We start from the raw sequence: 25194 nt of genomic DNA on the forward strand, positions 1-25194 counted from the left end.
GGTGATCTGTATGTAGTTTTTCGTGTCCTTATGTATTTACCATCTGTCGGGATGATGACTTTCATCTCCTCCACAGCTGTACCAGAAACCTTATATGAGTGGGCATAGTAGTGAAAGGCTTAAAGTGGAGAAAATATAGTAGGCAATATGATTTTATACAAGCTGATTAGAAGTCCATCAGAGTCAGGGGCCTTGCCACTGGGAATTGACTTAATAGCTTCAAAACTTTTTTTCATAATACGTTTGTTAAGAGCAGTTGTATCTAAGTCAGCTATCGGGATGGGGTGTAATTTATCATCTAGAAATTGTAAACACACCTATTTAGCAGTAAGGGTGGTTGGTTTGTACAGTGAAGCATAGAAGTTTACAAATACATTATTTATTTCTTTAGTTTTAACTTTAGTTATTCTGTCCATATATTTGATGTTGGTAATCAGGGATTAGTGTCTTTTACATTTAAAGTAGGCTGCTAGTGTTTCACCGTGTTTATTGAGATCAATTATTTTTTAGCTTTCTACGTATTGACCCCTTAATGAACTCATTTACTAACTATTTTATTATATTCATATTTCAAGTGTTTATCAAACCGTATAGAGTTTTTGGTTGTCTGTGTTTTAATTAAGGGCTTTGATTTTCAACATTGAGTCGAGAGCTTTTAACAATTTATTTTTCTTCGACATTTTGATAATTACTAGGTCTCTAGTATAACACTTTAAGGTATCCAATAAGGTGGCTGGGAAAGATACAAAATGTGAATTTTCTTGTGTGAATAATTCTAATTCCCTTGTTATAATCTTGACTTCCAAATTGTCGTCTAACAGTTCTGTATTCAAATGCCAAGGATTATTTTTCTCAAGGCCCTGAATAATGTGGATAGTTATGGAAATCGCAGTATGATCATATATAACTTTGGGTTCAATTGCAGCATCACTGAACAATTGGAGAATGGTGATATCACCCAATAAATAGTGTATGCTTGAATAGCTCATATGGGGCGCGGATTGAAATGTGAAGTTGTGTACAACCGATTAAAGGGCCTCAAAACATCATCAAGCTTTTGGCTTTGACAAATATTTGGCAAGTCCCTATGTGCTTTTGGTGGTCTGAATTTGAAAGATGAGGGTCTGTCTAGTATTGGATCCATGGGGAGATTAAATTCCCCCTCCCCGCCAGATAATGGAAGCGTTTTGTGGATGAGAACTCATTTTGAATTTTGCGAGCCCCAACATGGGTTTATCCACTAATTTAAAATATAAAGATTTTCTCAATTTATTTTGCCTAGTTAGGAGCCATCTATCCGCATCCTCTTGCTCAGTGGTGAATATTGTTGGGCCTGAGCGTTTAGAAGGCAGAGTGAAAACCCCATTCTTTTTTGCCGCCGCTTCTGAGCAATAGGATGTCCTCTACCGAACTCGATCTCATAGACGCACCTCTCAATATGTGATTTTTGTTTCCTGTAAGAATACAAAGTCAACTTTAAATTTACTACACACTATTTACTAATTGTCCTTCTTTTTGCCTGGTGATTCAGGTCTTTTGAGTTAAGGGATGTTACTTTAATTGTACTCATGGGGCCAAAGGTAAGTTTGGTAGATGAGACCTGGTGCTATGTTGGTGCCTCATAAGCCTAGATGACACCTGTGGGGGCAAGATAACAGACAATGGGGGTACCAGGGCATTATGGGGTGGAGAGACCCCCACAATCAAATAAGAAAACCAAAAGAACCCCAATAAGCCTCCCCATCCCACACCTCACCCACCATGAGCAGTCTCAGAAAGACAACATCTAAGTGTTGGAGCAGATGGGGAACCTTAGAAAGAAAGATACAAAGGCCCTTCGAAATCCCAAGGCTGTAGTAATGAGGTACCATTAGCAGTGGTAACCCTTCTTGAACACAGTAACCCAAGTTATGAGACCCAAGACTGCAGAGAATGCATTAACTTGTAAAAAAAACAATCTGCACTTCTGACCATATGTAACATAGCCATATTAGGTGGTAGAAGTCGTGAGCAGAAAATATCTATATCTGAAATGATCATACCAGAAGAGCAATAAGTGAACCAACAATGAAGCTTGAACAACCCTAATAATGAAGTATAGATTGATGTTTAAAAGGCTAGGGGATTGAAGCAAGCAAGGGTAAGTTCAGTCTTACATGCTACTTTATTGTTGGCGTTCACATGGCAGTCGTCACAGTGGTATGATCAACCAATATAGACATCCCAAATGTAGCTTATTGGAATATATCTTAGTAGCCAAACAAGTTGGGTTGGCCCCAAGACCCTTCAACAACTTTGCACGGTTTAGAAGCTCTTTTGGACAGCTCCCTGGCCCAATCAGTGAATATGGCCCACACTTCTTTCACCCACATATGCCTTCTGAAAAAGATAATCTTCATTTATAACTCTTTGAATGCACCGATAGCAACAGTTATCATTCAATCATATCTTGACTCTGCTAATTCAATCCACCTGGAACTCCAGACAAAATCCTATATCGACTGCAACTCGTTCAGAATGTTGCGGCAGAAGTGCTTACAAACACTGCCCGAAACTTGCGCGTATCACCAATACCGTGGTCTGTACCCATTCAACCTCACATAGCCTTTCTAGCCCTAACAATCTTCGACTAACTTCTTCACCTCAGATGACTTTCTTTTCTGGCCAATAATTGTTTCTTCTTTCACCAGTTACACGTGATAGAAATTTTCTCTGCTCAGAAAACAAATTCTTGTTTGTCACCACTAGGACCAGAACAGTCTCTGATGGAGAGTGCTTGTCCTACAGCAACGTCAAAGCTGTAGAACACTCCTCCCTCGAGTTTGCAGGCAGAAGCAAATCTAGCCTGTGTTTGACACTAGATGGAAACCTGGATTTTTAATAATTGGGTATCTTCCAGCATCTATCTCTGGTCGCAGTTAGGGTTTATAGTTGTAGCTTCCTAAAGCAGGAAGCAACATCGTCTGTGTACAACCACAATACAACAATTATAACATTACTTTTATGTTCGGGGCAAATAGCTACCTTTTTAGGAATGAATAAACCTTCACAGGGAAAGCCACCTTGTAATGCACCCAAGCATTATCCTAATAGTAGATTTGCTTACATTGAGAGTGCTACTAAATGGTAGAATTTCTCTGTGTATATCATATTTTTCCTGATCAAGTGAATGAGGAAATTAATTTTGCATTCTCAAATGATTTTTTTTTTTGCAGATGCAAGTTGCACTTGGGTGTACAACCACTAATCTGGCCCGAGGTGCCCTTTTAAGATTCTTGTTGGTTACTTAGATAGCTCTCACTTGTGAACAGATCACCATTACTGTGACCATGGACATGTCTTAGACCAAGTTTATACTCCACCCTCTCTTTTTTATGCAAGCTGAGGGAGAGGGTCATGTACCTGTAAATTTTGCTGATGAAATAAAGCACTTTGATGAACTGATTCCTGCTCATTGAAGCTATTTGTGCCTTTCTGTTTTTTCTCCAGGGGCATCGGTTAAAGAACTCTGAAAATCAGACCTACCAAGCCCTTAACTGCTTGAAAACTACTCGCCGTGTGCTCATTTCGGGGACACCTATTCAGAATGATCTTCTTGAGTATTTTAGCCTCGTGCACTTTGTCAATGCAGGCATTCTTGGTAAGTGAAATCGCTTGTAATGCAACGTGAATGGTTTGCAACATACCTTCTATAAAGCAAAACACCAGCCATTTCTCTGTTTTGTTAGATTCTGGGTGAGCCATGAGCTGGTACTAGAATAAGAATCTGGGTAGTCTTTTATATTCTTTTTAAGATAACCACTCTGCCTCCATTTAGTTTTAAAATTGTCTAGGAAATAATTAGACTGCCGTTAATTAATGATTTCTTTCGGCATTTTCTGTTTTAAGTTTATATTTCAAAGGGAAAAATACCAGCTTTTTTATTTTTCTTGTCTTGACATAAAAATACACACAAAATCATGGCCAGGTGGCAACCTTGAGGGGAACAGTTGGGTGCTAGAATGTAATTCATCGTGGACTCTGCCCAGTTGGAACATCAGGTGCCTAAATCACAGAACTTACAAAGACCTTAAATGGTAAAGGCATAGGATTTCCCTTCACTTTAGCTGTACTCAACAAACTATTCTGATTTATACATTTTCCTGCAGATTCATCACTTTATAAATGTCCTTCAGGTGCCAGACGGGATCTGGAAACTTTTTTTCCCCCAGCAATGTCTCTCTAGCTCAACCAGGTGGTGCCACACCACTCCAGCTTCCCCAGGTGTGATGGCATCTGGCTAAATTGGTGCCGTCTGGCATCTGTTCCTGTTTTTCCATGCCTCGTTAATGTGGCTCCGAATTTCTTCTTGTCTACATACTGGCAAAAGTCCACAGCGAATCCAGCAGAAATAAGTCAGATGTCACATCCTAAGGTCTTGGGGTGTGCACACTGTTGACGATGTCACAAAAAGATGGCCTTATCAGATCCACATGACATCTGGATGTGGTGTCTAGATGCCTGCATCTGTTGCTCTTCAGTGCACTCAAAGGCTGTATGGGAGAGGGAGTCCAAACTATTCTTAGAAAGGGCATGCAGGATTTGTCAAAAATGGTCTCTGTCCCTCCCATTCATGTAAGGGTGCGGTTGCCTCGAATGATGAGCCTACCAAAACCACAAAACATAACACCAAAGGAAGGAGAAGTCCTGTCATTAACCAGGACCATTCAGAGACACATTTACTCCATTCCCTCGCTCTGATTTCTTCCTCATCGTCTGAGCTGATTCTGGTGAAGTTGAAGGCAAAGTTACCAACTCAATCCTTTCCAGGTCGAGGTGTTTCAATAGGTCATATTGGATTTTGTCAGCACGGCCTGATTGCCTCTGGTCCTCGCCATGGTGTCTTCCAAATTTCCTCCTCCACAGAGTCTGGCCTTGGCCCCTCATCTGAAGAACTTCTGTCTACCAGGCTCTAGCCCTGGCACCTTCAACGCTGCCTATGATGCTATCATTGCTGCCACCTTTGCATCTGTTATGCTTTGAAGACGGCAGACATTATCTTAGTGGTGAAAGAAAAGGTTTGTGCCTGCTTGGATGACAGACCTCTGTCCCAGGACCTCCCAGGTGCTCAGAGATTTGCTCGACTTACACCCTCCTCCCTCTTTATATTACAGATGCTGGCCTTTGCGTTGACCTGCAACATATAAGTTGTCTTGACATGCAACCAGGCCCTTCAGGCCATCCTGCGGAAGAAGTCTCATACATTTCCTCTGTGGGGTGGAAAGCAGTTGAAGCACTGGAATTTCCCTTGCCCATTGCTGAAATTAAGTCTAATATCTTCATTGAAATCTTGCAGTTGCCCTCAGGGGTGGGGAGAAGGGAGACTCCTTTCTTGAATTCTTTAGGACTAGACATGCCACGCCATACTTGCTAAGTCTTTACAGGGACAACCCTCCCAGCAACCGCTTAATTGCTGTTTTCAGGACAGCAGTGGACTTGCAGGATGCCAAGATCAGCCTCTCTGCTCTTCATCTTCTGCTGAATCTTCATTCTCAAAACCTTTGAATCTTACCACCAGCTTCAGTTGTGAGAAGGGTGTACAATTTACCACCATTTGGGAAATGCTCATGACTGATCGCTAGGTGCTCCAGCTTGTCTGCAAGTTAAACGCTCTCCCCGCTTGTCCTCTCCACCAGACTGCCCTCTCTCAGACATAAGCCTCAATCCTGCAAATGGATGTACTTACCCCTTTGAGCATAGGGGCCAACGTAGGGGTGCCCTTGGAGGAGAGGGCTGCAGTATTTTATTTCCTTTACCTTTTGGGTCTCAAGAAGTACAGGCAACTAGGATCATTGTGATCCGACGGCTCTTAAATCTTTTTATTGGACTGAACAACTTCAAAATGCAGTCCTTGAACTAGATTCTACTGGCCTTCAATGCAGGGATTGATTTTTGTCCAGTGGCGGCTCCTCCGCTAAGGCGGAGGAGTGTTGCCCCCACTGCTTTCAGAGCAGTGAAAAAAGGAAAAATGAAATGATAATGACATGGTTATTATCATTTTATTATTTTTAGCTACGGGGTGGTGGGGCTGGGGGTCACAGGGGTAGGAGTGTTGGGCACACTCTAAGTGCATATGACTGTCTTGAGCCGGCCAAACAGTCATGCACACTTTGCATGTTCCCCACCAGGCTGTAATGCACAGCCAAACCACGACGTTCAGACCAATGCACCAGGGTATTTTTTTTTACCCCCTCACCCTGCCCCACCACCACGTTCCCTGCCAGCCCCCACTGTTTTTATCATGGATCTTAATCTACCTATCTTCCCTTTTCCCAGGAATTGCTTCAGAGTCATCTGGAGAGAAAAAAGAGGTGCCTAGCGCTAGTCATAAACTCTTCAATGACCCTTCTGCTCAACTTTAGTTTTCGTATCCATGCCCAAAAGTCCCACTTTGCTCCCGACTCAGAGGCTGGTCGTACCTGCTTGAATGCATTTCCTCTTCCTCAGAAAATCCAGAACCGTCAGCATCATATCCTTAATATCTGCTTCAGACTCACATCTCAGTTCTTTAAGTCTTCTGCCTGGTGGGCCTGAATTCCTTGTGTAGCAATTTGGTGCTGCACATCAGATCGCAAACTAAGGCACTTCGTTGATGCCTGGGATGGCAGTGGCTCCAGTATCCTAGTAGCCTCTACGTAGAGTAAATTTTTGACTGTTGTCTCCATTGGTAGGTGTTTGCTCCATTGGTAGAGGTGTCCCTTTAATCTGTCAGTTGGTAATCCCTTCTGTCCTCTGCAGTTTCAGACCCCTCTTGTTAGGGACGCTTCCTTGGTGCTCATCTGGGCGAGATGGCAGCTCCAGGTCTTTTGTCTGCATGAGAATAAGTTGCCCATAAATGTGCTGTAGTCACATACAGTTAGCCTTGCTCTGAATAGATGTCTTCCTTCAGTCTCAGCAGCATTATTCAAGTTCTGTAAGTCTTGTAACCAACTTCCATTGCATCAAGGGACAGGGAGGTTGGTGTTCGGCTCTCAGCCTGGCGGGGAACAGCGCAGGCCCTCCTGGCCACATTTGTTATTAAGCGGGCCTAGCCGCCTTTGTATGGATTCGAGGGTGATGTCACCCATGTGTGCACAGCGCTTCAGGGAAACTCCACAGTGAGCCATGGAGTGTCAGGGGCATCACGCAGCCCCCGCCCCTAATCTCGAGGAGCCCCTTTCAGCCCACCCTCCATCACATCCTGATCCAGCTCTATTGTCAGCGTTGTAATTTTGCTCTAAGTTTTTTTTTTTTCTTTTTTTCAAGGATTTGAAAGTTGCATAGAAGTTCAGTGACCACTTTCTCACCTGTAAAAGCCTCATACACACTGCCCACTCCTAGGATTCCGGTTTCACTTCATCTGAAAGTTTTCTTGTTAATCGCAGCTCCAGACGGGCACTGCGATTAACCTGAAAACTTTAACAAAGGCCCACAATCACCCTGCAGCTGTGCTCCGTTAAGAAAAAAATGCAGTAACTCTACAAACATGGCATGTAAAGCGCACGCCGTGTTCGTAGACTTGCTGTATTTCTCTTCTTAATAGAGCTAGGCTGCGGGGTGATTGTGTGACTGTTTTAACTTTTCTCTGCTTGGCATAGCGTGCCCCCCAACTTGTATTTTCCAATTTCTGTCATTGCATCCAGATATGATACAACAAGTAACATCATACCTACAACAAGTCGGACTATTGGCTTTGTCAGTGGTTGTTAGGTGCATAAGATAAATAAGCAGCAACTATGGCTTTCATATAAAATTGAAAGCACTGCCACTCAAAGCCCTGGTGACTCCACGACAATGCCCCTGAGTTTCAAAAAGAGAAGGGAAGCAAGTGTTTGTGAAGAGAATGCTCCTGACAGATGGATCAGTCATTTACACACTTGCAGCTGCCATCAGCTCAGACCTGAATCTTGGCAAGATTAAAAATCTTGGCAAGGCCTAACCAGCTTTCCACCCTTCTTAGTTCGTTCAGATGAGCACGGTTACATAGAGCAAGCGTTTAGAAATGACAAGATGGCGAAAAAGGCTCCTTATAGAACCCCCCAACGTCGATATGCAGAGCCGCTACTTCTGAAACATTGCCATACCACACTTGCTGTCTTCTGACATACCTTTTGTCCTTTGTTCTTCTACTCCCCAGCTTCTCTCACCATCTCCTTCTCTTCTTTTTCTTCTTCCTCATATCAGTCCCGCTCCACATTTACCCACATTCCCCCTTTTCCCCATCCCATTCTTGTCTCCATAGCCCTCTCACTTCCTGTTCTCTGCTTTCTTTCTTACTGGTTTTCCATTCTCCGTTCTGCCTCCCAGTTCACCAAAGCCTCTGGCTGCCTTTCTCTTTCCATCCCTCTCTTAACCAATTTCTCTATTACCTCTTCCCCATTACTCCTCTTTGCGCCCTGACTTTTTTTCTGCTTTGTTCCGCTCTCCCCCTTTCCCCGTCACTAAATCCTATTTCTCACTAGTCTCCTCTCCTTTTCCTTCAGGCTATGTTACAATTTTGAAAACACATATTTATTTATTTTATTTATTTATTTTTTAAGCTTATAAAGCGCGCAGCTACCCTCAACGGGAGTGTCCCGGAGCTATGGACAGAGAGCAGTAATGAGTATCTTAGCAAGGCTAAGGGTTGGAGAACAGCCAGGTTTTTAAATTGCGCCGAAACAGGCATTCAGATTCAATCATACGAAGAGATAGTGGCAGGCCATACCATGATTTAGCAGTAATAACTGCAAAAGCTCTGCCCCCCATTCTTGAGCGACAAATACGGGGAGGAGAATTAGATAATTTGATCTAAGTGATCGATTGAACTGGACAAGCTCGAGCCTGGCTCTGAGATATGCAGGCCCTTGGCCTTTTATCGCTCTAAATGTCAGGACCAGGGATTTGAACTGTATGCAGCTAGTCACAGGCAACCAGTGTAGCTTCTTCAGATGAGGGGAGATTGAGTGACGATAGTGGATATTACATATCTGCCTTGCCGCTGCATTCTGTACAATCTGCAGACGTTTAATCAAATAGGCCGGAGCTCCCACTTACAGACTGTTTGCATAGTCCAAGTGTGATGTTATAAGAGCGTGAATGGCGGTCCTACGTGTGTCCATAGGCAGAAAAGATAGAATTTTACGAATCATGCAAAGTTTGCCATAGCACGCAGAGGTGACCTTATTTATTTGATTCTTGCAAGACAATTAGTTGTCTAATTGAAAATCCAGGTTCCTAGCGGAGTTCACTGGTACTGGTTTATTAAAAAACAGCACCTCTGTTTTATCCGAATTGAGCCTGAGAGTGTTGAGTGCCATCCAAGATGAGATGTTGCTCCGGCAGCGTCTAAAGTTGGAAAAGCTACGTCAGAGTAATCTATCCCATACCACTATCCCTGAATATTAGATAGAAGCACATTTAGAATTTGGACCAGTGTGCCTCCGCAGTGTCGGTGACCTGGCCAAAAAGGACATGAAAAAGCTGAAATTGGATCATAAATCCAAAACGGTCCTAATCAGGGGCCCCAGAAATAAGTTTGCCCCAGAGAACGCAAAATCCTTAAGATGTCCCAGTGCATTTGTCAAAGTTTTCATGTTAATCGCAGCCCCCATCATGAGCTGCAATTAACATGAAAACCTTAACAAATGCACACAATCACCCCGCAGCCCAACCCTATTAAGAAAAGAAATGCAGCAACATAGCTTCCAAAGTTTCAAATTGCAATGTGGGATGTTTTCATATTTTCACTGTAATTATTAGTGCCATTTGAACAGGGTTTAGTGCTGGTGGCGCCTGGTGTGACGATGTTTGCTGGCACCCCAATGACCACCTCCTCCACGGATACTCTCATTACCAACCTTTAACAGTGCCCCTCACGTCTCCATAACCTCCCTCTTTCATATTTATTATGTTTAATAGCGCCACTCATACCAGTGTAAGGTGTTAAGCAATTTAGATCGCATACACATTACACAGAGACACTGAATCATAATGTGTAAATCCATGTTAAGGAAATATTACATCAGACCGAGAAATACAATTTCTCTTCTTAACAGAGCTGGGCTGCTAGGGTTTTAAGCAAAAGTTTAGAGTGATATTTGGCGCTGCATGCATGCGCGGTTGGGTTCCTGGCGCACATAGCCATGGCTGGAGAGCACAGAGACCGTACACTGCCACACATAGAGGAAAAAAATTAGAGCGAACATTGGTGGGGGGGGGGTGAGTTATTTTGAGTTACGCCACTAAGTACTGTGTGAATGGTTGCTTTAATACAACCGCTCTTAATTCGCAACTATTGCCATACTAGAATCAGCTTTGCATACAACTACCACTACAAGCATACTAACGCATAGGGTAGACTTTATGTAAATAGCGCCCTGGCAAAACCGAATTTGGCACCACCACCAGCGCCTTCCGTAAAAAAAGAAAAATACTAGCACCCCTGCTCAGTTGACTTTGAGCCTGAGAGTGTCATACATCCTACATACACTTCCCCCCACCCATAAGTCTTTATCGCTAAGACTAGCCTACACGGGTGAGTAGTATCGCCTTACAAGTCCCCGATTGATTGATTGGTGTCTTGTGCCTCATGTTGGAAGCTGTTATGCCTGTCATTGTTGGCTCTGTAGCAGGGTATGTTCCTAGTAGCAGAACAATTTGTGGGCACCCTCAATGTGTAGGTGAATGCACAGGCTCGCCTCTCACTGGAGGACCAAGAGTAGGAACTTAATTCCAAAGTGACAGAGAAGATCTTCAGATCGGACGGTTAATCTAAACCTCCATACTACGGCCCTGGATAAGAAGTGTTCTCCGTAAAAACACCAGCTACGGTGACTGCAGTCCTTCCCAGGAATGACAAGAAATATAATTCTGTAGTAGGGGATCTCTGTGTATAGTCATAATCTAGTGAATAGTCCCGCCCATGTGCGTGGACCCCAGAGCAATCAAAAATAATCTCTTAAGTCGTCAAAAACTGCAGACCTGCACAGACACTTAAGAGAGAATTTAAAGATAGATAATGCAGCCTATATCCACAGGCTACACTGTCCAGTACTTCAACTAGAAATTCCACCAAAAACCCACAAACAGCAAAGCCTGTCCAGTGTTTTCCACAGAGAAAAACCTTCCCCTACCAGTCAAAAGCCTCTGGAATGATAGAGAAAGTAGTGGACAGACAAGCCCCATAGGCTGCCATTATGTGGCTCAGAACAGAATACTGTGCCTTTAAGAGAACCTTCCAGAACTATCTCAGTATCCCAGAATGCACAGCAGGTCCCTTTTTACTTTCAGGTTTTTTTTCCGGCTCCTGCAAGCAGGACCCTGAAGCATTGAGCTCTCTTTTTGTAGGGTTTTCTTTACCAATTTTTTCACTTTTCAAGTGTTTGAGTGCTTTCATTTGAAGTACTTTGGTGCTTTCTTCCTAGTGTGTGTATTTGAAAACTCTTTTATTTGTCACAATGCCTGCTTTGTTTGACAAATGTCCAGAGTGTTTGAGGAAGAAGGCCAAGACTGACCCACACGAGGTGCGCATCATCTGCCTTCCCTCATTTCATGTCCCGGAGGAGTGTGACATTTGCTAGAACCTCTCCAGCAGGACCTTGAGAGAGAGGATTAAGATCAGGCTCCAAAGCCTGGAAGATAGAAGACTGAAGGCACAAGGTGGGTCTGCCCATGCTGAGGCCTCTGGGGGGCTCACCAGGGGCAGGAAGACCAGCAAACGTCCCTGTTCTCCGCCGGCCTAGATAGCACCGACGACGGCCTCGAGAGGGATGACAGCAGTCTGTTCCCAGTCTCCCCAGGGCTCTAGGTCGAGGCGACATCGACGTTCGGCGTCGAGGGAACTGACTAGACCACCGGACGGTATCTTCGTCGTCATCGACGTCGAGAGGCGGCCCGGCGTCGGCGCTCGCTGTCGGCGAAGAGGAGGTCGGCGCCGAAAGGATCCTTGACGTCGAGGAGGACGTCGAAGTCTCGCAGGCATTCGTCGTCGAGGAGACGTTCGACGTCGAGGAGACGTTCGACGTCGAGGAGACGTTCGTTGTCGAGGAGACGTTCGCCGTCGAGACGAAGGCGTTCCCCGTTGAGACGGAGGCGTTTGCCATCGAGATGTCGAGAGAACGACGGTTGCCGTCGAGGCTGCGTTCTTCGACGCCAAAGAAGCACAGAAGGAGTTCTGGCGCCAGGAGTTCCTCTGGGTCCGCTGGGACGCGCCAGTGACTTGCGCCGATAGGCTTTGCCTCACCATCGCCTCCGCCTAAGAAGAAAAGAGAGTCACAGGGTTCTGTGTACTCCGAGGTATATACACCTCCTAAGCCGAGGACACCTTCCCCTCCTCCTCCCTTGCCCAAGTATCCTCCACCGCGGTCTCCCACTCCGCCTCCACCACCGCCCCTTCTTCATTTTCATCCTCTGCTTCCTCCTTCTGTACCGCCTGTGGTTCCTGCAGAGGACGGCTTCACTACCACGGTACCCAACGCCACCTAAGGAGACTCCTCAGCCGAGGCGCCCGGTCAGGCCGCAGTCGCTTGCTCCTGTGAGGCCTGTGGAGCGTCCGAAGTCGCCTGCTCCTGTGAGCCCTGTGGAGTATCTGAAGCCAAGGAGATCACGTTCTCTCTCCGACCGGAGGGGGAGATCGCGTAGTCGTCACCAGTCGTCGACAAGCTCAAGACGACGTCACAGGAGGCGCAGATCCAGATCCCACACAAACTCTTCTGGGACCAGGGAATACTCGCCAACTTTGTCGGAATCCCCAGGGACGAGGGTGTCGCCTGTAGACGATATCGTCTCATTCCAAGATGTTCTGCTGAGGGGTGCGGCTAAGTTGGGCATCACAGTGACGGTGCATACGCCCACGACGTCCGTGATTTTCGAGACGCTACATAAAAAGCACTGGTCTCGACCGTTGCTGCCTCTAGTACCAGGATTGGTGGAGCCAGCCGAGGAGTTGTTTCTCACTCTGGCGGTGACTAAGGCGGCCCGTTCCAGGCTTCTCAAGAAGTACCGGGCTCCGGATTCTGACCCGGCTTTTCTTAGGATGGATCTAACACCAGACTCGGTCATAGTGACGGCGACTAGGAAGCAGCATGCCACCACCCCGTCGTCTACAGTGCCTCCTGATCAGGAGAGCCGCTGGATAGACTCTGCTGGCAGGAAGGTCTGTGGGACATCGTCTACCACTATGAAGGCGGCCAGTGCCGCGGCCTTGCTATGGCGGTACGATCGAGCCCTATGGGAGTCCCTCCAGCAATTCGCTGAGCTCCTTCCCCGAGAGAAGAAAGAAGATTTTCAGGAGATTCTGGATGAGGGGATGTTGGTGTCGAACCAACTCATCAGCGCGGCTGCTGATGTGTCCATTCTGGCGGCGCATGGGTACTGCCATGGTGTCAACCAACGGCGCCACATAGGCAAAAAGATCTCCACCATTTCAGGCACTACTGTGCCTGATGCGAACTCTTTAGCAATCTTTGAATGGTATGGCCTCCAGATGCCGTCTGATATTGCACAATATCTGGATCTTCTGCCGGATGACAAGAAACAGTAACCATGAAAGGTATTGCTGGAAGGAGAATGATCCATTTCTGAATTTATTTATTTTTAATTATTTTATTTATTACCATTTATCATAAGAAGCATACATCTGGTGATGGATTACATCAGGTTTGCAGTTAGTCATCAGTATTATCAACCCTCAACTTCCCCTCCCGCAATAACTCTTCCCTCCCCTCCCACTCCCAAAAGTCCACCCAACATTTCATCAATGCATAGTGTATAGTGAGTCAAACATAGGCCAATTAGTGATATTGTACCAGTTTGGGTAATCCATCATGGTGCAGTCGAAAGAGCGCAAGGTCCGTAAATTGGGCTCGACCCCGGACACCATCCATTGCATGGGATCTCCAAGCATTTGCAGTAACTCAGCTTACAAGCCATTTCCCTTTCCCGTCTCCCTCGATAAACCTCATGCCGCCGCATCCCTCTCAGAGCTATCTATTCCCTCCCCATCCTTTTGCTCTCTGAGGTAGGTCAGAAGCGGGCCCCAAATGTCCTTAGGTCTAGACTTCATTGGCAGTTGTTCAGCATATATGAGCAATTGTTCTTGCCATGTGACCATATCCTGGAGCTATCCCTTAAATTTGGGTGCCCTCCCTCTGCCCCACCTGCACGCCACCTGGCGTCGTGCAATTAGTATGCCCATTAAGAAAAACCATCCATGTGGGGTGGCAATGTCTGCGACTAGTCCCAGTAGTGCCCTTGTAGGCAGTGGTTCAGTAGGGAGCCCCAACATGTCAGTGAGCCCCGCGAAGACCGCCATCCAATACTCAGCCACTTGGGGGCAGTTCCAAGACAAATGCATAAAATCAGCGGGGCCCTGCTTCCATCTAAGGCACCTGTCGTCTTCCCTCAAGCCTATCCTGTGTAATCTAGCAGGTGTGTGTAGAGCAACATGAGATGCAGGGAGGTAAAGACCTCCGGTTCGGTGGGAATTCAGGACATGCGGCCCACACACTTTGTCGGAGTCTAATGTATAGGAACAAATCCATGAATGTAAAGGGACTGTCACCATAAAATTGTTCCTTGGTCCGGAAAGTCCCTTCGAGGAAGAGATCCCCCCCCCCATGTGGTATACTGCAACCTGGTCAGCAAGTTTTGACAGATTTTCTCAGTCGTCACCTGTTAAGTCGGGCATACACGTAGTGGTATTCTAGGGGAGTATAGCTGTGTAACGCCTTCAACCCTAGCCAGCCAATGCAGTGCTTTAACCGTGCAGTCCACGGTAGTGGGATCTTTATCTCTCTCCTTGTATGGAGCTAACACATATCCAGCCGGAGGGACCGGCGCCATGTGGCCATCCTCAACTGCAAGATGGGGCATGTAGGGGGGGGGGGTGGGGGTGGTACCAGTACACCGCGTAGTGCGCCTGAGCACTATAATAGTATTGTTCAAAATCAGGCACATTGAAGCCTCCGTACCGATAAGGGAGTGCCAGGGTGTCTAGTTTCAGCCGTGCGTGTTTCCCTCCCCAGATCAGTCTGATAAGCTGCGTTTTGAGGGTGGCAAAAAATGTGCACCCGGATGATAAGGGATGTTGATAAATAAGTATAGAAATTTGGGTACTATGACCATCTTGATTAGGGATATTCGCCCGGCCATCGACAGAGGGAGTTTGATCCAACTCGTGACATTGTCTGTCACTTTAGTCATTGCTCGGCCGTAGTTCTTTCTCTTGAGTGTGTCCTTATCCCTAGAGACATGTATCCCCAAGTTCTTAACTTCCGTGTCCTCCCATTGCAGTGGGTAGTCTAGGGGATGAGGAGGGGTATGCTCTGTTAATGGGAACACTGCTGACTTTCCCTAATTTATTTGCACTCCAGCAATCGCTCCAAATTTGGTGATTTCTCTTAAGACCGGGTTCAGGTTATCGGCAGGGTTGCGAATATACAGGGTAATATCGTCTGCGTAGAGGGAGACCAAGACCTGTCTGGAGGGGTAAATAAGGCCCCTCTGATTATGATGTTGGCGCAGTTTGGCGGCGAGGGGTTCGACTGCAATAGAAAACAGTACCGGAGACAATGGGCAGCCCTGTCTTGTCCCCCTAGTAATGTGGAAGGGATCCGAGCGAGATCCATTAAGCAGGACTCTTGCCAACGGCGCCTTATACAGTAGTTTAACCCATTGTAGGAACTGTTCCGGCATCCCCATGTATGCTAAAGTCCCCACCAGATAATCCCATTCTACAGAATCAAACGCTTTGGTGGCGTCTAGAAAGACAGCCACCGCAGCGCACTTACGGTCAATGTCCTGGAGGATCGCAAAGAGCGTGCGAAGATTATGGGACGTAGCCCGATAAGCAACTAATCCCGCCTGGTCCGGTAACACTATTTTTTTCAAGAAGGAGATTCAGCCTAGTGGCAAGCACCTTGGCCAGAATTTTCGTGTCGCTGTTCAAAAGAGATAGAGGCCGGTAGGAATCGTAGTGATCAGGGGCCTTACCGGGTTTGAGCTAGGACAGTATGTGCGCTTCTCGCATAGTGTCTAAGAGTACGCCCTCTTCCAGCGCCTCACAATATACTGCCTTGAGGATGGGAGCAAGGATGTGGGCATATGCTTTGTAAAAGTCAATGGGAATACCATCCGATCCAGGACTTTTACCCGAGTTCATGCTCATGATTGCCTCTTTGATTTCATCCACTTCGAGTTCCAGCGCTAAAAAATTTTGTTGCACGGCTCCTAGCCAAGCGAGGGCAACGTCTTCAAAAAAGTCCCTAAGATTAAGCTCAGATTTCCTCCCCGATGTGTATAATGCTTTGTAATAGTCAGTTAGGATATCCAGCTCGCCCTGTAGGGATCTACCAAGCTCCCCTTGTTCGTCCCACAGCTCCGGGACATAGTTTCGGAAGCGGGGAGGTCGTATCGCCCCAGCCAGAGACCTCCCCGGCCTGTCTCCCTCCCCGTACCGTCTGGCCACTGACTGCTTCCCCCTAAACCTACACTCCCTTTCAGCTGCCTCATTATATTCTGTCAGCTTCTCCCGTATTTGTGCCTTCAGGGGACCTGAATCTCCGTTAACCCTGTCCTCCCTCACCAGTGCCTTTAAGTCAGTCTCCAAAGTTTGCAATGTGCGTCGGAGATCTCTTAAGATCCCACCTCCCTTGGAGATACACAATCCCCTAACAGTTACTTTAAATGCTTCCCAGACCGTTGTGAGACTCGCAACTGAATTCTACCATTTCCTGTTCTAGCTCAGCCTTGAAAACAGCATCCTGGAGATGCAAGGGGTTGAGCCTCCAGCTTGGATAGGGTGATATATCAGCAGGTAGCTGTAAGGAAACCTTCACAGGGGAGTGGTCAGAGAAAGTCCTGGCCAAGTGGTGCGCCCCCCCACCCAGTGGGACATGCCTTTTGGCAAGAAGCACATAATCTAATCTAGCCCATGTGTTGTGAAGAGATGAGTAGTGTGTGCCATCCTTCAGCGCAGGGTGTAAGAAGTGCCAAGCATCCACCAGGCATTCCGTTGTAATAATGTCCTGTAATGTGCGCTGAGAGGAGGTGCAGTGCGTTGCTGTGGCGTGCGCCCTATCCCAAGCGGGGTTCACAACTGTATTAAAATCTCCTCCCCACACCAGATATCTGCTCCCCAATGATCAGATTTTTCCTCGTATCAGTTGCATATATTGAGGGTCATCGACATTCGGCCCATAATAATTTACCAACACAATGTCATGCAATCGTAGTGACCCCCACAGCAGACAGTACCGTCCCTCTGGATCCACCTCCTGTCCCCCCTCCACAAAATGGACCTCGCTTTTAATAAAAAATCTCCACCCCCCCTGGCATAGGACGAATATGTGGCTATGAGAAGCCCAGCGGGTTGCGAATTGAGGGGTGCTGCCCCTCCAAATTGGTTTCTTGCAGCAAAGCAATATTGATTTGATGCCTGTCTAAGTACCCCAAAATCTGCCTTCATTTTCGAGGGTTAGGCCCTGGTACATTCCATATTATTACGTTAAGGCTTGCGCCTCCTTTGCCTCGTTCACCCATAGCCATGAAGTTGACTTTGAACCTGCCACCCCCACGAAGCCACATTAACTCACAGTACTTCATCGTGTCGTTAATATGTACCCTGTCCCTCCCACTCCGGCCGCCCCAACTTGCCAGGAAGATACATCCCTCCCCCCGGAAAAACACTCATAGGACCTAGGGTCAATATTTGCAAATAAGGCACCATTACGACAATAAGTCACTTAGGGGTAATGCCCTCAATTGGGGGTCGCCAGGGGCCTCCGCCATTACCACTCAGCCTCTCCTATTGCACCCATCCACAAACCCGATCTGACGGGACGAGGGCGAGTGGCCGGGCGTCAGTATCTGCCTTCGCTATAATACCAACATTCATACATCACCAGTTTGTGGAAAGTCCCATAGTTGCCTTGGTGCGGTTCGTCTCGATCTGCGGAGGTCAGGAAGGTTCAGATAGCGGTGAATGAGATTGTGATCTGTGTCTCGCAGCTGCTTCCCGAGAAGCGGCGCGCCGGTCGTTCCTGAGAAAATCCTCTGCTTGTTGAGGCGTAGTAAATATGTGCTGCCGGCCTCTGTGGGGGATCCGTAGTCAGGCGGGGTACAGTATTGCGTACTGAAGACTGTGGGACTGGAGCTGTTTCTTCACCGTAAGAAACTACCGGCGTGCTTCCTGCACCGCTTGCGGGAAGTCGGGGTAAAATGATAGTGTGGTATTTTCATACTCAATGACAAACTGCGCTGAGAAGGATTCTTTGCCAAAAAGGTCTACCAACAGCCGCTCCATGAAGTCTTCTAACCTCACTGTGTTGGTTGACTCAGCCAAGCCTAGCATGTGGACTTTATTTCTCAGCGAGCGCGATTCCAACTCTTCATTTTTGTCCGAGATGACTTTCAGGAGCTTGTCCATCTGTGATAAGTGTTGCCTGCTAGTGCTCGCCCCATCCTCAAGGTCTGATACTCACAGCTCAGCCCCTTTCAGCCGTTCCTCGTGGCCATCCAATTTTGCTACGACTTTGTCTAGGCGAAGTGACATTGTGTCAATCTTCGAGTAAATGGATGAGAGGCTCTGCTGTATACTCACTAGCATATCTTTCCAGGCAACATCTCTCGCCTCATGGGGGCCATCGTCACTCTGGCCTTCGAGTGTCAAATGTCAGCTTCGACTGCCTAGGCTCCGTCTTCCCCATCCCATCAGTTGGGTCCAGCCCGAGCTCCGCCACCCGGTGCAGGAGGGGGGAGGGTGGGAGGCATTTGTGTCGCTGCAAAGCGCAATGCCCAGCACATAGGACGATCCACGGTTAACTCCCCAGGGCCACCTCCAGATATGCGCAGCTCTGGCCTTGCCTTCAGGTTTTTCCCCCTGCGACCCAGTACAAGGGAGTGATTGACGTCTCTGCCCACGCCAGACTCCGGTGCGGGCAATCAAAATGGTGGTCGTGTCTCTCTGCGCAGCGGGAGCGGTGGTGATTCTAGCAGGCGTGCCCTAAGCAGTGCAGATTTACAGGGCTATGTGGGGGTCAGTCACCGCCGGCCTGGCGAGGCGGTTTAGTTAATCGGTGGGTCAGTTCTCCGTGCACGGCGGTGTGGCCCAATGTCCCGTGCCCAGGATGCCACACAAAATGGCGGATTTGTCGCAGGTCGCTGCTTGCCTGTCCCCAAGAAGGAAGCCTCTCCTGTTTGGCTCTGAACTGCAAGTGACCAACTTATGCGCCAGTGTTCAGTCTCCCCTTTTGCCCCCGCTACCGTCAGCCCGATGCGCCGCTTTCTCCTCACCTCTTCTGGCGCAGCCCGTAATGGTGTCCCTGGCAGGCTCCCGCGCCCGTCCAGTGATCGTGATTACCAATGAAGCAGCGCACGATTTCCCCTATGCCACATATGGCAGTGGTTGAAGCGGGCAGGGAAGCTCTGGAGGGAAGGATGCAGCCCGCTCCGTTTTCTCGCCAGCCGCCGCCGCCTCAGGATATGTAGGCCGTTAATCACCGGCCTCGCATAACGGGAGCAGCCGCCTCGGGTCTCGAGCAGCAACACTTGCAGCACTTCGCCCCCAGCTACCTGGCCAGTATCTTCTGTCGCGGACCTCTCGGCGGGTTCAAACTCGCTCCGCTGACGCTCTGCACCTTCCCTAATTATCGATAGGCAGGATGAGGATTATGATTTATATTTCGCCCAACTCGGCGGGAGCTTCACACCAAGTCCGCCATTTCGGTCTGGCGCCACCTAGCGCCCCCCATCCATTTCTGAAATTATCGATTGTGCTGTGGACGTAGCCTCGCTGGGGTTTCGGCAGCTCGCAGGCGCAGCGGTTCTTTGATGCCAGGTTGGCTTAAAGAGACCACTTTCGGTCCTGAGGTACAGGACATGCACAAATGTCACTAAACAGTATTTTGTACATGACTTGTTTTCATTTGATACAAACAAACAGCTCATAACGGAATGAAGTCATTCTGATAAAGATTGAGCACAAATTTAAAGAATACTAGTTTTGTTTTTTTCTCCTTGTGTGTGTTGAGAGTATAATAATAACTCTTCAGTATTCCATATATTGTATTTTGAAGTAATAATAGGTCTAACCGACAGAACCGCTTTTTCTTGAAACGTCTATATTACCCAGGTTCTGAGGGATATCGGGTTACCCCATTATTTGAACTACCATACTGTGGAGTTCACCATAGTTCTAAGAGTATCACTAAAGGGTTTTTAGTCAGGGTAAAGAAAAGAAAAGGTGCACTGCTATATATAAACGCAAATTTATTAGAAACACTCAGTGTGGTGCAAAAAAGGGTGGGGGGATAAGCCCTATAACCCCTCTACGTGTGTGTCAGCCAAGGCCAGCACACTGGGAAATTGCAACAAAAACCCTTGCACACAACAATATAAATAACAGTGTGTGTCTATGTAGACACTACTATGCAGTTAGAGCAAAAAACAAAGCCTGTTAGAAAACAAAAATGAACATCAACTGGTCCTTGGGGGATAGAGTATTTTAATGTTCTTATGGGTAATCCAGCCAACACGTGTTTCGTCGCATGTGGGATTATCCTCCTGCGACTCCTCAGGGCTATGATGTATAGGACGTCTCCGCCGGTGCAGGGCCCAGGACTCTACTATCAATATAAAGGTGCTTCAAGGAAAACAATCAGAAAAAAAGTTAATTGTAACCCGTCCACAATTCCTGAAAGGGTAGTTTCGATCAGTGTGGGTAAACACGCTGGTGCAAATGAATCAGTTCTCCTTACTGCTTCAAAAAATCCGACATCAGAAGTGTCATGCTCCGTAGTGAAATGCTCCACGGAGATGAACACCAGGTCCGTATATTAGGGCGAGTACGGGAGAGGGTAACTCCTCATATCTACAGTTCCGTTTGCAGGTCAATATTTGTCCCCATCAGCATTATGCGCATTCGGTGTTCGGTGTTCGTTATGCGGTCCGGAGAATGACACTTCTGATGTCGGATTTTTTGAAGCAGTAAGGAGAACTGATTCATTCTCACCAGCGTGTTTACCCACACTGAGCGAAACTACCCGTTCAGGAATTGTGGATCTAGATGTACTTCCCTGAATACCTTCCAGTATGAAAGCATTTAGCAAATGATCACATTCATTGGATGGTGTCATCAGGGATGTCATTTGAGATGTCAACAGCGATGTCATTTAGCATGTCATTTAGCATGTCATGAGTGATGTAATGTGTGAAGTCAGCAGTGCATGGCGGGGTGCAAGTTAATAGTGAGTGTAGTCCATTATTAACTGGTAAATTCTAGTGGCTGCACCCTCCCTCCTGCCCTCAGCGCTCCGTAGTGCTGCTACTACCCCTGCCACCTGCTTGTCTGTAGTTTAGCTTTCTAGAGCATTAACCTTAATTACTATGACAAAAATAACTGCCTCATTCTGTTATTGTCTAAAGGAAATGCCTTACGTTTTGCAGCGTTGGTTCAATCAAGATGGCGTCAGGAATGCCACACGTTTGCCATAAATACAAATATTAGGTCTCTAGTTGTTCATTAGAACACTGAGATGACCTGCATTAGAACACTGGGGAGTTAACTTACACTGGTGCTGAAAGTTTGTTTCAGTCTGCATATCAGAATGTTCATCTGATACGGATGACAAATACATTTGAGGACTTACAGAAAATATGTCCTTATTGTAGCTTGCTAGAGCACTGCCATAATTACTATGGCAAAACTACCGCCCTCGTGTTGTTAATTTTTAAAGAAAATGCTTTAGGTTTTACAGCTTTGAGCCCATCGGGACAGCTTCAGGTGTGCTACACTATTGTCATAAATACAAATGTTAGCGCTGCAGTTGTTCCTTTTAACGCTGTGACTTTGAGAAGCTGCAGTAGAATAGTGGGGAGTTAAGTGACGGAAGCTTAAATGTACTCTCAACATCAGCAGCTGTCAAATGTCAGCAGGTTTTACTGATATAGATGAGAAATGCATTTGAGAACTCATTAAAAATGTGTCCTTATTTTAGCTGTCCTCAAGATGGTTTCCAGGGGGGCACACTGTTGTCAATAATCACAGAATATTAGTGCTCTAGTTCATTAGCACACTGGGGGACTGCAACAAAACACTGGGGAACCAACTGACAAGCTGCTTCTGTTGGAAGTACATGTTTTACTCAGAAATTCAGATTTTATTCTCACATGGGTGATGAAGTGTCAATATATAGCAAATGTGCTTTCATTGTAGCTTCTGAAGCAACCTCCATAACCTCTATGAGAAAATCATGAGAGAAAACAGTTTTCTCTCAAACATGGTTTATCAAATCCCATGGGACGGTTGCCATTTCTCAATGGGTAAAATTACCTCACAATACACCACAATTCCTAAAATAATATGGTACGACCAACAAATTGTTTATATTGTGACTAAAATCTGTTATCACCGTTTAAATTTGCTCCTTTTTGTGACCTCAAAAACCTGTTGTTCACTACAGTTCATCTCAATGGGACAAAGTCCCCAAGTTCAGCAATGTCTGCCACAACACGTTGTCCCTGTTGTGGCCAACCAATCAGGAATGACTTGTTCCCTTTAAAGTGACCAATCGGGGCACATCTAGGCACAAACAGTCCATGTCTACCTAATTTGTTTAGCCCCGCTCATGACCACCCTTAGCACCTCTTTAAATGTGTATTTCTCAAACAGCTGATTGTTTTTACACCAAGTAACAACAAACATTGGCATACCCAATAGGTCTCGCCTTTGGGACCTTATGTGTTTAGCCAGTACTTTTGTAGAGCATTGTGGCTGCTTTGCATCATGTTGAAAATTTCTAATAAAAAAAGTGTTAAGCATTTTTGTTACCTTTATACAAACCAGGACAACATTATATACAACTGAACAACCTGGTTAAAAAAAGATTTTAACATAAAAAATGTCTTCTAGTTTTTGTGTACTTTCACTGCTGGCAACTTCTTCCTGTCTGTTCTCATGCTTGTTTGTTATAATTGTTTTTGTTATGGGGGAGTGGGACATAAATAATGGGGGAATGGAGGTTGGAAAACAGTAATTTAATTAGAACAAGAGCAGCGGACGGACACTAGGGGAGAATCAACAGATGCCAGATTCCGAGGGCAGACTGGCGTGATGCTTAGGTGATGTTTAGGTGATGCTTAGGTGGTGCGCTGATCCAAAATGGTGGTGATGAGTGATGTTTGGTGCTCAGGTGGTGCCACTATATGTCATGGAATGGTGGTACGTTGTGGATTGTGTAGTTGAAATATGTTCGGTGTGTAATTATGTGGTGTGTATTGGAAATGTGTGGTGTTGAATTGTGTGGCCTGGAATTGTGGTGTTGAGTGAAATTATGCTTAGTGAAATTGTCATGGTGTGGAGTGCATTTGTTGATTGGTGGTATGTGGAATAGAGTGCATTTATGTTCCATTGAGTAGAGTGCAATATGTAGCGTGTAATTATGTGGCACAGAGTGGCATTATGTGGAGTGTATTTATGTTGCATTGAGTAGAGTAATTATGTGACTTGTAGCTATGTGGAGTGTATTTATGTTGCATTGAGTAGTGTAATTATGTGGCTTGTAGCTATGTGGAGTGTATTTATGTTGCATTGAATATACTGTAATTATGTGACGTATAATTATGTTGTACTGAGTGGTATTATGTGGAGTGTATGTTGCATTCAGTAAAGTGTAATTATGTAGCATATAATTAATTGGCACTGAGTGGTATTATGTGAAGTGTATTTGCTTTGAGTAGAGTGTAATTATTTGGCGTGTAATTATGTGGCACTGAGTAGTATTATGTGGAATGTATTTGTGTTGCATTTAGTACAGTGTAATTATGTGTCACTGATTAGTATTATGTGGAGTGCATGTTGCATTGATTGCAGTGTAATTATGTAGCATATAATTATGTAGCACTGAGTGGTATTATGTGGAGTGTATTTATGTTGCATTGAGTAGAGTGTAATTATGTGGCGTGTAATTACGTGGTACGGAGTGGTATTATGTGGAGTGTTTTTATATTGCAATGAGTAGAGTGTAAATGTGGCGTGTAATTGTGTGGCATTGAGTGGTATGTGAAAACGCCATAAGAGGCTGGGGAATAAGAGCTATGCACGGTGCATCCTTGCCTCGCATGCTGCCTGCGTTGAATGCCTAATGGTTGAGCTTTAACAACATTTGACTGTTGAAGTTAATCCTAAGTAAACCTAAAAGAAATATGTGAAGAAATACTGTGCAACCTACCGTGCTCACATGCAACTCAAATTATAAGGAGCTCTGTAAAATAAAACATGTATTTCCTCACCTGGTTTGCAGGAAGTGGTGGCAGAAAGTAAAAATAAACCCAAAACAAGCACGGATGTGAAAGTGACAGCGCTATAAATTAGCAACATGATCCATGACCAGCTGCCAGCCTGCGTGCCGCTGCTCGCTCCCGAGACCCAAAGGCCATGGGAGTGAACGTTTAGAGGAAAGGCGGGACATACACCCATCTTTGGCCATTTGCGTGCTTTCATTATTCAAAGCCACACACAAAGGCCAATGGAATGTGTGGCAGGAGTCAGACCTACACGGAGAAGTCTCTGGGAAGTCTGGAGTGTTTCTGAGAGGCCCTCTCCTAGAGCAATGCATCCACGCTGAGCTAGGCTAGACCTAAAAAGCATGTGTTTTTGAAGTTCTAACTTTCTACCAAATTTGGAGTACATCAAATATTTAACAGCTTAATAGCATATTATCTATTTTGATTTGCAGAGTTCTATGCATTACATATGCGTATTCAGTTATAATAGATGTTCTGTAGCCTTTTGCAGTCTTACTAAAAAAAGTTTTTTATAGCATTTGGTGCCCTTGTTCTAGTGGTAATGTCAATTTTCCCTTATTTTATTTAGGAACAGCCCAAGAGTTTAAAAAACGCTTTGAGATTCCTATTCTGAAAGGAAGAGATGCAGATGCGAGTCCCAGTGATCGATTAAAGGGAGAAGAAAAACTGAAGGAATTAATTAGTGTTGTTAACAGGTAAACGCTGTTTTAATAGATTTCTGTTTGTGCAGCACTCTAAATTGTTGTATGGTAGTTGGCATGAAGCCAAAGAACTGCTGAACTCTTTCTGATATTCTATAACTATATAATCCTTAAACTCAGAGGGAAGCAGTAAGGAATCCAAGTAACACTTGCTAGAAGAGAAACATGACTGATTTGGAAAGCTTAACAACTA

At 45.9% G+C, this 25194-nt stretch overlaps 1 protein-coding gene across 1 annotated transcript in view; it reads left to right on the forward strand.

The window, feature by feature from the left end:
* RAD54L (RAD54 like) overlaps positions 1–25194 on the forward strand; it is a 216967-nt gene that overhangs the window by 121083 nt on the left and 70690 nt on the right. Inside the window, exons 9-10 of the mRNA XM_086952343.1 lie at positions 3490–3640; positions 24869–24995. Coding sequence (XP_086808469.1) covers positions 3490–3640; positions 24869–24995 — 278 coding nt within the window. The remainder of the gene's footprint in view (positions 1–3489; positions 3641–24868; positions 24996–25194) is intronic.

The sequence above is a fragment of the Lissotriton vulgaris genome, chromosome 1_1, assembly GCF_964263255.1.
Source record: "Lissotriton vulgaris chromosome 1_1, aLisVul1.2, whole genome shotgun sequence".
In the NCBI taxonomy this organism is placed as follows: Eukaryota; Metazoa; Chordata; class Amphibia; order Caudata; family Salamandridae; genus Lissotriton; species Lissotriton vulgaris.